Source organism: Cucurbita pepo, chromosome 10 (assembly GCF_057944985.1).
Source record: "Cucurbita pepo subsp. pepo isolate OVF chromosome 10, ASM5794498v1, whole genome shotgun sequence".
Lineage (NCBI taxonomy): Eukaryota > Viridiplantae > Streptophyta > Magnoliopsida > Cucurbitales > Cucurbitaceae > Cucurbita > Cucurbita pepo.
This window is the reverse complement of record NC_141807.1, coordinates 17,873,634-17,887,981: the sequence shown is the minus strand read 5'-3', so window position 1 is coordinate 17,887,981 and position 14,348 is coordinate 17,873,634. Positions and strand designations below refer to the sequence as shown.

The window sequence follows — 14,348 nt, the reverse complement described above, 5'->3', positions numbered from 1 at the left end:
GTGATTGTGATGTCAAATTTTTAAGTCACTTCTAGCATGTTTTGTGTGATGATTGAGGTAATGCTCCACCCTCTTGGTTTAAGTCACTTCTATTGGTCTGGACCCTTCCATATAATGCTCCACCCTCTTGGTTTAATCAATCTCTTGCTACCCATATGTGAAACTCACCGATCTTCGTTGTAATCAAACTTCATATCTTGAACTTCTAAGGTTAGGTTACATACCGGAGTGCTATGGATAGGGGAGATTGATGAAATAACATGGTTAGGATATGGGTAGAAAGGGATAGGATTGTGATAGATTGATAGAACGATAGCGTTATGATACATTCCTGTGATTGTATGACTAAGGTACGTTCACGTAACGATATGACTGTGATAGGTATAAGAACGTTAAGGCTATGATAAGTTAGGGAACGATATGACCACGAAGTGTTTATGATATGACATATTTATGATATGATATATTGTGATGTGATATGTTATTTTTAGATTGTTTTGTGTGATCATTGAGGTAATTGTTGTATGAATTGCACGTTATGAAACAACATGTTAAAAGCATGGAGCGTTATGTTATGTTTTCTAAATTGTATGTATACAAGATGTTATGAATGACATGATATCACGATAAATGAAATGAAATGTAACACTGTTAGGTTAACGAGTGGAATTTTGAGTGTCAAAATTTGGTTAACTCAAACATGCATGCTTGCCACATCATCCCAAACATTTGAGTGGAATTTTAAGTGTCAAAATTTGGTGATCTCAAATTTGTATGAACATGCAAACATGACTCTTTAAATAGAGTGATCATGGTACATGGAAGATCTTTTCTTCTTGATGAAAAGCCTTGAGAAAAACCTCTCACAAACACTCTCTTCACATATACAAAATCCCTCCCAAGTTTAGTCACTCACCGGATTCCACAATCCCGTTCTAAACCCGGAGGATAGTGGAGAAAACACTAGTGGTGGTTCGAAACCAGTTCGTGAGGAAAAAGGAGTTTGAACTACAAAAGGTTAGTATCTAAACTCATTAAGTTTTAATACTTATGAACATGCTAATTATTTACTATAGTTGATGTTCTAAAAGTGCCTAAGATCTAAATTGCTTCCGCATGTGTTATATTAACACCATCAATTCATACAATTTCTAGCCTATCCTATACTAAGCTTACTTACCTGATTAGCTTAGCTGGTGTCACTAATCTATCCTTAATGAAAGTTCCATTTTTGTTCTTTTTATCCAAGTCAACCTACGTGGCTCCATGACATCAATTTCAAGTTCAATTCTCTATATTTTACAATGCTTCATGTGCTAGACTTCATCGGAGCATCAGAGACTTTGTCTTGGAATATATATATTCGTATATATAATTTTATTTTTATTAAAAATTTCATTTTCTTTTATTACTACTCTTTTTTTAAAAGATATAGTTGTTGTATTCTCTACTTTCTTGACTCAAAAGACGTTCCTTTTCATGACCTATCATCTATTATTCATCGAAATTAGGTTGGATTTGGTAGTACATATAAAAATTACCAATATTTTTTACTCCTTGAATCACATAGATAATTTAAAAAAATAATTAATCATCTCCAAATCTTCGTTTTCTTCTATCTCTATTTCAGGTTTTTCATTTAATTTTGTTCAAACTTAATTTTTTGCCTATTTAAATCAATTCCACCCTCACTTTTTTTTTTCTTAAAAAAAAATATTGATGGTGACTAATTTTTTTTTTGTAACAATAACTAAAATGTAAATAACTACAACAATATAAAAAGAAAAGAGTTTAGAGGTCAATTTTTATATTGAAGGCCAATATCCTTTTTCTCTCACGGACAAATATACCTTTTTTTTTTTTTTAATCTGAAATCTTTTCTTTTATGTTATCTTTTTCTCGATGGCAGAACCATCGTTCTTTGGTTGGAGAAGGAGTTGAGGAGAGGAGTTGAGGAAGGAGTTGTTAAATATTACGTGATCTAATCATCACGGACAAAATTTGTGTAAAATGCCCTTATTCTTATGTCTTCATACTTACGATTTGGATCCAATCATCTGTTACAATTATAAAGTGAGTCGTATCAATGTTGCTGTGAGAAAGATACTCAACTTTATTCATTTACTGTAAAGTATTTAGGTTATTTTTTGAACATGATGCTCTTATATACTAATCACAGTGTTCAAATAACATATTGTTCAAGATTATACTAAAATTCTATAATTTTTCATAAATGCATAATGTTAAATTTAAACTAAAATAATCAAAATTATTATTAATGCTAAACCATAAAAACTGAGTGTAATGACCCTAAATTTTCACATACTCAGAGTCGCAAATAACGTCTCAAGCTCATCTCTAATGTGGAAATGTAAATCTTAAAATGAACATCATTTATAACATAAACTTTGAAATCGCTTAAAACAACTTATTCTCTGGAGAACATAGCAATGGTCTTACGTGTTTAAATACGAAATACGGAAGTTTAGAAAAAATAAAAACAAATACAAAATAATTTAAAACGATAAAATGCAAAACAACCTATTCTAACTTAAGATTAAGAATTTAAACGTGTCTACCATATGCACGTGTCACAGTCTCTGCTCGCGATGCCGCCGTCCTCCGTACAAGTGCACCTTGCCTTTATCGGCTTTAGGTCAAATGGTAATGACAAATTATGGGCATCTATTTTTAATTAACTTTATTTATTTATTTAATTATTCCTCTTTCTTTAATTGATTTGTCCATTTGTAATAATTAGATATTTTTGTTTTATTCCTTAAATTTTAAATTATTTTATGATTTAAATTCTAACTAAATATGTTTTAACAAATAATTTTTTATTCTAATAAACTGTAAATTTGATCGGGAACATAAAAAGTTATTTAATAATAAAATTGATTTCAATTTTTAATTATACTCAAATGTTTTCTTAACTCAACCAAGAATAGAATGATGCAATAACCAAACATTCAACCTCTAACCAAATCAAGAAATTGCTATTTTTCATAATACATTCATTGAAATAAGATGTATATTCATTTATTTTGAACAATTAAGCTGTGGATTTGATCGTGAGAACACTAGAAGAAGGGTATCTCATCTTGAAAGTCTCAGATGGCCCGCTACTGTTCCCAGTTATGTATAAGATCGAAAGTACTTTGAGGAATGTTGAGCAAATAAATGCCATTATCTCTAGCATACCAAAGACAAGATTGAAAATTGCAATGCGAAGCAAGCCACTCGCTTTTCTCTCTCCAAAACACTTCGAAGCTGGCGTGTTGGTTGGTTGGAGTTCTTAGGGTACACCAGAAGAGCGTAGTCGAAGTCATATTCTCCTTGAATTGCCATTTATAAGTCTGACCACTTGTTATATTATGGTCACCCAAATCGTCATCTTTTGATTTGCAATGAACGAACAAGACCTGATTTTGACCAAGCTCGTTCACAATCCCCACGGTCCATTCACTTAGTGGCCTCATAGCTTTTGAGTCCACTGAAGCTAAGCATGGCGTTCCATGCATCGTCAAGATAAAAACAAAAGATGAAATCACAAAAAAGTTTAACATAGAAGAGTTCATTGTAACCTTTTGCTTAATTTCTCACTTCCTTGAGTGATGTTGTCATTTGAATTGATATTCAATTTATAGATGAATTTTTTTTATGATTATTTTAAAAAAAAATTAATACTTTTTACCGGTATGGAAAACCACGTTTGATATGTTAATTTTATTATTTAAAAAAAAAACATAACAACCATAGACGTAATTTAATTATAACAATTTCACAACTAGGAAGGTAATTTATTTCATTTTTTTTTTCCATAACTAGAGATGTAATTTCTACCCCTACAAGTTTGGATTATATTAATCTATAGTTAATCTCTCTCTCATAGGCATGATATGAGTTAACCACCTTCTTAATTTACTAAAATTTATATCTTAAATTAGTACATTATAATTAAAATCCAATTATGAATCATATAAATAGAATTTTAATTAAATTTGATGTTTAATTTGATGTTTGAGAATCCAATTAAAATTAAAGATATATTAGACACAATATTAAATAAGAGGTGGTCCCCTTCCTCTTACTCCTTCGTGTGGTCTTGGTCCTAGCAACCAAGATAGCATCTCTTAAGTCTAAGGCTCATTACTTATTAACTTATGCTATACATCACACATACTAAGTTCACATCATATTGCAAACAAAATCACATAGCATGCTACACATCACATCATACTCTTAAATAAATACGTGAAATATCACAACAATTTCAGTAATGTTAACATAAAAATGCATGAGTGTTTGAAAACGTTTCTCTTTTCTTATCTTGTGCAAGGCGTACCTGACGGTGACGAGACATCAACATTGGGACCATGGAACGTGTCAAGCCTACATCGTAGGCTATGATACCAACTGTGAGGACCCTAAATTTCTACATACTCAGAGTCGCAAATAACGTCTCATGCTCATCTCTAATGCAGAAATGTAAATCTTAAAATGAACATCATTTATAACATAAACTTCGAAAACGCTTAAATCAACTCCTTCTCTGGAAAACACACCATCGTCTTACGTCTTTAAATACGAAATACTGAAATTTAGGGAAAAAAAAAACAAATACAAAATAATTTAAAACAACTAAATGCAAAACAACCTATTCTAACCAAAGATTAGGAATTTAAACGAGTCTAACCTATCCACGTGCCACAATCTCTGCTCAAAATTAACTCATTTATACTTAATTAATTTATTTTTTAAATGGATCATATTTTTTAAACAAAGTATTATTAATTTTCATCCAAAATTAAGGGTAAGAGTATTTGTTAAACTTGTTTAAAAATTTAAGGATGTTATTGAAAATTTTAAAAATTTTAGAAATATTTTTTAGACAAGTTATAAAGTTTAAGACAACGCCCATCCCTCAAATTCGATCCGTGAGTTTCACATATTGGTAGCAAGAGGGCGCTTAAACCCAGAGGGTGGAGCCTTATAGGGAAGGGTCCAGGCCAATAAGGACAACGCACCCCACATTAAGCCCACCTCTATATTGATTTTGAATTTTTTCTAACCGCTGCCACACATGAGATCCTGATCACGTCCACAACTGGTCCACACCTTGTTTTGGAGAATAAAAAAAAATTTAGACCATTTCTCGATTTGTGCGTGTCATCCCTGGTCCACACCTTGTTTTGGAGAATAAAAAAAGAATTTGGACCATTTCTCGATTTGTGCGTGTCATCCTTGCGCAGGGGCCATGCTAATCTTCTCTGTATCGTTCCAATTTTATCGGATGTCCCCAAAGGGACAATTTTATGCTTAAACCAAGTTCTTTATATAGGATGTGTGAATTTTTCTCCTAAGCGATGTGGGATTCCTGTTTAAAGCCCCACGTGGTGATAGAATACTATAATAAATATACCACCAACTCTACATGGAAAGAGCAATTAAGTTATAAAACCCTTTAGAGGCCACTCGAGCTCGTTGTTGAAATGATTTCTTTAAGTTTTAAAGCTATATCAATTCAATCAAGCAATGGAATACATTTTAACCTTCTTTATTTTTTTTTTATTAAAATATTTATTTATATTCTACCCAAATTTTTTTTTTTTAATTATAATAAAATTTTTAGTCTAAGTGATTTATGATGCATTTAATGCATCTCTGTCTTGAAACTCAATTTTGCACAACATGTAGAGAATGACTACAACATCTTCTAGAATTTCCTTTAACGAGCTTACCATAACTTGAATATAATTGATTAAAGCGCGCTGTAACTTCTTGGATCTCGCCCTTGTAATTGGACCTTGAAGTATGGAAATTTCTTGATCTTGGTTCATATCATTCTCTCCCTCTTGAAAAGGGTTCAACCTCGAATCCCAACCTAACACCATACTCACCTACTCACCTGGTAAATCAATTTTAGAAACATTGTTGTTGATACACTCAAAGAACTTGGAAAGATCCATCTCCTTGTGGTAAAAGCTTAGATTTTCTTTGAATATAATATTTTTCTTTTCGAAAATGCACCCAAACCCAATCGATTGGCTTGAACATGATAATCTTGCGTCCCTTATTAACTCAGGAAGCAACTTTAAAATTTTTCTTCTCAATTTATTCTTTTACTTGGTTGCGTTGTTTATTAACAAATTCAACTTTGGAAATTCACAATTTTTTTTCAGGACATATATAACAAATCATAAACGATTTCAACTGATGTGCATTTAGTACTGCTATGAACAACCCTATTATATGCAAATTAGTCTTAAGATTCTTATAAATAATAGCTCTAAGCATAATAGTCATGGTTCTGTTAACAACCTTGGTTTGTCCATCCGTTTGAGGATGACAAGTAGTTTAATGTACTAGCTTAGTTCCCAAAATAAAAACCTCAAGACACATTTCATTGGTGCTACTGGAATACTAGGTCCCCTGTTTCGAACTTTATGCTCCTACGTCTTACATCAACGTAGCTTTTCTGTTTAGTTTGAGCAATACGCATCCTCACTCAGATTTTTTGAACGACCTCATTGGTGACTCGAACTAATTTGGGTTCTACCAATTCTCTATCGTCTACTTCATCCCAAGATAACAGGGATCTACATCGTTTTCCATATAAGGCCATGAACGGTGCCATCCTGATGGTTGCTTGGAAGTTGTTGTTGTAACGCCCCGTTAGGTTAACAATAATAATAATAATAATAATAATAATAATAATAATAATAATAATAATAATAATAATAATAATAATAATAATAATAATAATAATAATAATAATAATAATAATAATAATAATAATAATAATAATAATAATAATAATAATAATAATAATAATAATAATAATAATAATAATAATAATAATAATAATAATAATAATAATAATAATAATAATAATAATAATAATAATAATAATAATAATAATAATAATAATAATAATAATAATAATAATAATAATAATAATAATAATAATAATAATAATAATAATAATAATAATAATAATAATAATAATAATAATAATAATAATAATAATAATAATAATAATAATAATAATAATAATAATAATAATAATAATAATAATAATAATAATAATAATAATAATAATAATAATAATAATAATAATAATAATAATAATAATAATAATAATAATAATAATAATAATAATAATAATAATAATAATAATAATAATAATAATAATAATAATAATAATAATAATAATAATAATAATAATAATAATAATAATAATAATAATAATAATAATAATAATAATAATAATAATAATAATAATAATAATAATAATAATAATAATAATAATAATAATAATAATAATAATAATAATAATAATAATAATAATAATAATAATAATAATAATAATAATAATAATAATAATAATAATAATAATAATAATAATAATAATAATAATAATAATAATAATAATTCTGGTCATCAATAATTCTAGAGAAAAAGAAAGAAAAAAATGTCTGGGGAGAAGAAAGGCAGATAAATCTTCTGAGAAAAGAAAGGCAAGATAATGGAGAGATGGTTAGACAGATCATTGAAGAGAGATGTCATTTGAAAAAGTTAGTAGTCAGATAACTTTTCCTTTTTTTTTTCTTATATTGAAAGATATTAAATGTTGCAATTACTTAAGAGCCAGGAGAAAAGAAATACAAAGAAAGAGGGAAAGACTGTGAAAACAGATCAAACAATCAGAAGAAGGGAATAGAGAAAAAAAAAAAAGAAAGAACAAGATTTGGAAAACATGATGAAAATGAAGATCTGTAAAACATATTCAAATAAAAAAAAGACTAAGATTTGGAAAACAGAGAAGGAAGATAGGGAAAAGGAAGATTTGGAAAACAAATAAAAAAAGAAAGAACCAAGATTTGACAAACAGTATAAGGAAGATCGGTAAAACATATTCAAATAAATAAAAAAAACGTAAGATTTGGGAATAGTAAAGCCAAAGAAAAAAAAAATAAAACATATTCAAATAAATAAATAAAAACGTAAGATTTGGGAATAGTAAAGCCAAAGAAAAAAAAATCTGAGAATAGAATTAAACTGCAAACTCCTTAAAAGAATTATAGAGAGTGATTAAAAGAATTAGATTTAAATTGCTTAAAATAATTAGACATGAAGGTAGAATTGAACGACTCAAAAGAATTAGAGTTCAAAGAAAAAAAAAAACAAAAGAGAGAAGATTTTAGAAAATTTGACCCTCCCGGATCTGTTTTCGACCCCGATTAAGGAAACAAACCCCAGCGACGTAGGAAGCAGCTCTCACTGAACGGAGCTTACGTTTAGCTATTTAGGGAGTACTTCGGCCAAGGCCAACCAAGTAAGTGGCCTTACTATAGGATAGGCTAAATAAATTGTATGATGCTTGATGATATGTGCCAGTATATACATATTTTGTTGAGTTAGCTTGATATGTTTGACGCACGTTGTGGCATTATGATGAGCATGATGATTGCATGATTTTTACCTTAATATGATGATGTTTTCCATATTGAGCATGCTAGATGATGATGAGTGCCATATTGCATCATGTCGTTAGATCGACGTAGGACACAACCCTAAGAGCATGAAAATGATATTAATATAAATATCCACGAGTATGCGTTACCTAGAGTAACAAAGAGATGAGACTAGAGGGTTGTGTCAGAAAAGACATTACGATGGATTTAGAGGGACCTCATGCATTTTGTATGTTCATAAGCATAGGGCTACTTTCCCTAGAGATGATGAGTGCAGACGCGCACCTTATGATGAGCGCGAATGCGCACAGGTGCGAAAGCACACAGATGAGGGTGTTCATGAGGCGCATGACACTATGGGGTTCCGCTGACCTCCGGACGTCGCTACAGATTAGCTTGACCAGAGGGTCCAGGGGGTGTGCGAGCGCCCTGGGGACTCACACTCGCACGTGTGAGTCGTGTGTAGGGAAGTACTACACATCCAATTTGTCCGAGACTGGAGGCCACCCCTAAGATGATTAGAGATAGGTCCCTAAATCATGATTGCATGTGTTTGCATTTGCATGGCCCCTATAGCGGGGCCACTTACTGAGTATTCTTTGAAATACTCAGGTCGTGTGCCACATCATTTTTCAGGTAAAGGCAAGGCGCACTTGTACGGAGGACGGCGGCATCGCGAGCAGAGACTGTGGCACGTGCATAGGGTAGATTCATATTTAAATTTCTAGTCTTAAGTTAGAATAGGTTGTTTTGTATTTCATTGTTTTAAATTATTTTGTATTTGTTTTTATTTTCTCTAAATTTCAGTATTTCATATTTAAACACGTAAGACCATGGCTGTGTTTTCCAGAGAAGAAGTTGTTTTAAACGTTTTTTTTTTAAAGTTTATGTTATCAACTATGTTCATGTAAGAGTTATATTTCCGCATTATAGATGAGCATGAGACGTTAGTAGCGACTCTGAGTATGTGGAAATTTAGGGTCGTTACAGTTGTTGTATGAAAATTTCATCAGGTGTAAATTGGAACCCCAACTTCTCTTAAAATCTAAAACGCAAGCGCGTAGCATGTCCTCTAGGATCTGATTTAAACGCTCTGTCTGACCATCCGTTTGAGAGTGGAAGACAGTGTTGAAGTCGGGACGAGTACCCAATGCTTTCTAAAGTTCGTGCCAAAATGCCAACGTAAAGCGTTGGTCTCGATCCAACACTTTGACTCTATGCAATCTTACTATCTCTTTCACATACAGTTGAGCCCAATTGTCAACTGTATATGTTGCTTTTTCCGACAGGAAGTGGGCCAACTTTGTCAATCTATCGACAATTACCCAGATTAACGTGTAGTCCTTCAGGTTCTAGGTAGTCTTACTATGAAGTCCATGAGTATTTTAAGGTTTCAAGACTCTCATTTTAAGTTGGATTTTTAAGTATTCCAAGTTTTATTAAATGTAGGGGTATCTACTATGCTTATGTAATACCAGTTTTTTTAAAAAAAAATTATGATGCCTTTCCATTATAGTTATAGAAAAATTGTTAAAATGAGACCTTGAAGATATTAAAAGTTTAGAGAATTTGACTTAGAGGATATTACAATACATGAAACTAGTAAAACTATTGATGAAGATGCAAGAAAGCAATCACCTTGAAGAAATGAAAATGTTGGAATTAACATTGAGTAAGGTTTTCTATATATATATAGATAGATAGATAGATTGATTTCACTAAGTCACGAACCCACTACATGGATTCTGTTGCTCGTGAAATTTTAGGAGAAGGTTCAATATGACATGATAAGGTTATGTATGAAATTTGATGATCATTAGATTATGATAAGGGTTTAAACCAAAGGTATGTGTAAAATGAACAAAATGTACCTATAATTATGTACCACTATCTTATGACCTAAATGGCCTCTAAACGAACTGAATTTGATGATTCGCCTTATATCATGGTTTAAGAACTTGCGCAACTTTACAAGGTCATTGGAATATGTTGAGAATTTAGACCAAAATTTTAGGTGGTAAACGACCCACCTATCTCTATAAGAGTTCTAAAATATTTTTATGATCCTAAAGGACTTCAAAGGTTAAGGAACTTGCAAGAGACTTATTTATTACCTTAAAAAAAATATCTATATTTGTGCAAGATCTCTAGAGTATTAGAACTTTTAGGGTATAAACCAAGAGAAAAATGATGAAATTATCCTTAAAGACCCATAGGAAAACAAGGTTTTTATGAATATCAAGTAGCAAGATGTTTATGAAACATTTATGCATATGGACAAAAAAAAAATGCTGAAAGGATTTTCGGTAATAGGTCGATCATTAATAGAATTAACAAAATACGTCACCTGAGAGATTTGAACTCTTGCGGGGGAAACTCTATGTACTTAGCAAGCACACGCCTAAACTATTCGGCCAAAGCGACTCATGTCATCCTTGGTCTCATTTTTCTTCAAATTTTGAAAAAAAATCAGACAAAGTTGCATTAGGTAAATATACTTGTATATTGAATAATGATCGATCACATTCATAAAATATTAACAATATTTTATTGTTTTTGAATTCATTAGACCACTTTGGTCAGAATGCATAGGTCTAAATGCTCCTCGGTCTTATAGCCTTATAAGATAAAAACTAAAAAAATTATCTTGCATGAAAAACAATATCTATATACATGTAAAGTAATTAACTTAATGTTTAGAGAATTACCTTTTACGAGTCTTTTCATTTTATTCAATTTGATGTTAATCAAATGAACTGTAAAAGACAAGTATGTCTTTTGCATTCGTGACTGCTAAAGACAATTAATTGAAATTTGCTTGCACTTGTGACTCTCCGACGAGTGTACCATTTTTTGACTGAGGATATTTGCAACCACAATTGTCTTTCCAGGGTGATGCTGGATATCTATTTCGTAATCATTCACCAATTCTAACTACCTTCGTTGCCTCATGTTCAGTTCTTTCCGGGTGAAATAGTTGTCTCATGCTCAATTCTTTCTGGGTGAAAAAATATTGTACTCTTGTGGTCGGTGTAGATTTAAGTTTCTCTCCATACAGGTAGTGTCGCCGAATTTTTAATGTGAACACTACCGCGACCAACTCTGGGTCATGTGAGGAGTAGTTTTTCTCATACTCTATTTACTGACGGGACGCATAAGCAACCACCTTACCGTGTTGTGTCAATACACATCCTAGTCCCTTCTTGGAGGTATCACTATATATCACGTACCCTTCTCAACTTTCCGGTAATGTGAGCACTAGAGCTAACACTAACCTCTATTTTTGATCTTGAAAGTTTGTCTTACACGCATCATTCCATACAAATGGTACGTCCTTCCTTGTCAACTATGTAAGTGATGAGACTTATCATGCTAACCCCAGAAAGCTTCGTGTACCTCTATAACTGTAGTTAAGAGTTCCCAATTAACTAATTAATTATAATTTAGATATTGTTAGCTAATTAATGAATAATTTTAGTAAATAAGTAATTCATTGGTTTAATAAAATTTTATTTTATTTGTAAAAAGAAATTAAATTAATACTTAAATAAACTATTATTGATTTATTATTGTTGGAGACTCCTTTTCTGTCTCCAAACAATTCACCAAACACATAAAAAGTATGGTTTAAACATTGTTTAAAGTAGCAAAAGTAACACAAATCTAGAGGCTGCCATCGATTTCCCCGAAGAACAGTCTAAAAAAATATCTTCCTAGCAGACAATATCTACTAGCGGTGGATTTAGGCTGTTACAGGTTAACTGTTCTAAGCCGTGTAATATACTTGGAGCAGAGCAGAGATATTCAAAGAGATGAGAAAATTGGGAAACCAGGTAATGTAACTCCGGCATCAACGATGTAAATGTTGCCCGAGACGTATTTAGAAGAGTCGTCCACCAGATATCGAACGAGTGTTGTTAATGCTGGATTAGTAGTCCCAAATGTCCTTAAAGGGCTAGTTTTGAAGGCTACAGTGTTCAGCCAATCTTTCTGCATGAGACTCTCTGTTATCTCGGATTTAAAAAGTCCAGGCGCTATAGAATTTACTCTGATGTTGTGTGGCCCTAATTCAATAGCCATTACCTGCATATGCAATCAAACTAAACCATCCATGATGAACTAATTGTTAAAGTGAATGGAAAAGATGCATTTAAGAATGTGTTAGGTGTGAGATTCTAAAACGGTGTGGAAACCTCTCCCTAACCGACGCGTTTTAAAAACCTTGAGGGGAAGCCTGAAAGGGACAGCCTAAAGAAGACAATATCTACTAGTGGTAGGCTTCAGCTGTTACAAATAGTATCTGAGCCAAACACTGGACGATGTGCTGGTGAGGAGGTTGAGCTCTCGAAGGGAAGTGGACACGAGGCGGTGTGCTAGCAAGGATGTTGGGCGATAGTTTGTAAGATCTCACATCGGTTGGGGAGGAGGACAAAGGAAAGCCTTAACAAGACAATACTTGCTAAGGGTAATCGGTAAAACTAAGCTTGTGTTAACATTACCTTTGTCAAACTATTTATGCCTGCTTTTGAAGCAGCATAGGCAAGGCCACCAGGAAGTTGCCCTCTTTGAATGCCTGAAATTGAAGAAATACTGACAACAGATCCACCTCGTTTGGAGTCACGCATGAGTCTGCACACATACTTTGGTACCAACCAAGACCCTTTAAGATTGGTTCTTATCACTTGATCCCATTCCTCTTCAGACAGTTCTAGACAAGTGTTCACAGTGCCTGTGATATAATGAATTGGCCATTGAAATACAGAGCAAACAATATAGCCTTCTTCTTCAATCAAAATGAACGAAGAAATCAATTCATTAACCCTTCACAACTAATCTGCCCTCATCATTTTTCAGATCTATCACATACATTCAGATCAATTACTAATCGAGATTCTGCTGCAATTAATTGAATATTAACAGTTTCAATCGTATATATTTTCTAATCGAGATTCTGCTGCAATTAATTGAATATTAACAGTTTCAATCGTATATATTTTCTAATCGAGATTCTGCTGCAAGTAATTGAATATTAACAGTTTCAATCGTATATATTTTCTAATCTCGAGTTCCGTAAGACCTTCAATTAGAACTTCCGATTAAAACCTACGAAAATTTTGAATATCCGACCTAAGTTTCCTTCAGAATCAAACAACGAAGAAATTCGAACGTCTAACGAAGAGATTACCTCTAAAACCGGCATTGTTCACCAACGCATCGATGAAGCCGAACGAATCCCAAGCATTTCTGACGGATTTCTCGATGCTCTTTCCATCGCTGCTAACATCGAGCTCCACAGCCACTGCTCTAGGGCCGTCCACCGCCACAACGGAGGAAGATGAGGAGACACCGAACCGATTAATTTCGTCGCAGAGAGATTGGAGTCTATCGATTCTCCGTGCAGCGGCGATGATTTTGCAACCAGCTTTAGCAAGATCTAGACAAAACTCACGGCCAAGCCCCGACGAGGCTCCGGTGACCATCACCACTTTGCCGTGCAGGCTGTTCCAAGGCTCAAGCTGAGTAGCAGAAGATTGCTTAACCGCCATAACTTCTGGTGAAGAATCTGCGAAGTAACAAACGAAGGAAACAAAGAGGAAGAAGAAGATCGATCATTGATCGAGCAGAAGTGATTATAAATAGGAAAAGGAAAACAAAAATTACCGCCGAATTACTACTTTTTATTTGTTTAATCATTTTCTGATCAATAATTCTCATATTATTTACAATTATATGTTTAAATCTCAATTTTAAATACTGGTTAATAATAAGCTAATTTTTTTTAATTAATTTATTAACATGTGTTTTTATGTTTTATGTTTTTTTTTTAAGAATATATTTTATTTTTTAAATAATATATGTTTTAAAAAC

General features: G+C 32.2%; 1 protein-coding gene and 1 non-coding gene across 2 annotated transcripts; both read right to left on the bottom strand.

The window, feature by feature from the left end:
• Positions 1 to 5,209: 5,209 nt before the first annotated feature.
• On the bottom strand, positions 5,210 to 5,312 carry LOC111784154 (U6 spliceosomal RNA). The gene has a single exon (XR_002813491.1). It is a non-coding gene; the product is annotated as a U6 spliceosomal RNA (small nuclear RNA).
• A 6,704-nt stretch (positions 5,313 to 12,016) lies between these two features.
• LOC111784148 (uncharacterized) lies at positions 12,017 to 14,103 on the bottom strand. Its single transcript, XM_023664958.2, has 3 exons — positions 13,666 to 14,103; positions 12,980 to 13,209; positions 12,017 to 12,563 (listed from the first exon to the last, which is right to left on the bottom strand). Exons 1-3 carry the CDS (start codon positions 14,024 to 14,026, stop codon positions 12,285 to 12,287), a joined length of 870 nt encoding a protein of 289 aa, XP_023520726.1. The 5' UTR covers positions 14,027 to 14,103; the 3' UTR covers positions 12,017 to 12,284.
• Between the last annotated feature and the right edge of the window lie 245 nt (positions 14,104 to 14,348).

What these genes read in the sequence shown, in the direction of transcription:
- LOC111784148 (XM_023664958.2), bottom strand. Translation starts at nt 14,026, where the DNA reads ATGGCGGTTAAGCAATCTTCTGCTACTCAGCTTGAGCCTTGGAACAGC. An exon ending in GAACAATGCCGGTTTTAGAG is followed by an intron (nt 13,210 to 13,665) that starts GTAATCTCTTCG and finishes ATTATATCACAG; the next exon opens with GCACTGTGAACACTTGTCTA. An exon ending in GCATAAATAGTTTGACAAAG is followed by an intron (nt 12,564 to 12,979) that starts GTAATGTTAACA and finishes TTGCATATGCAG; the next exon opens with GTAATGGCTATTGAATTAGG.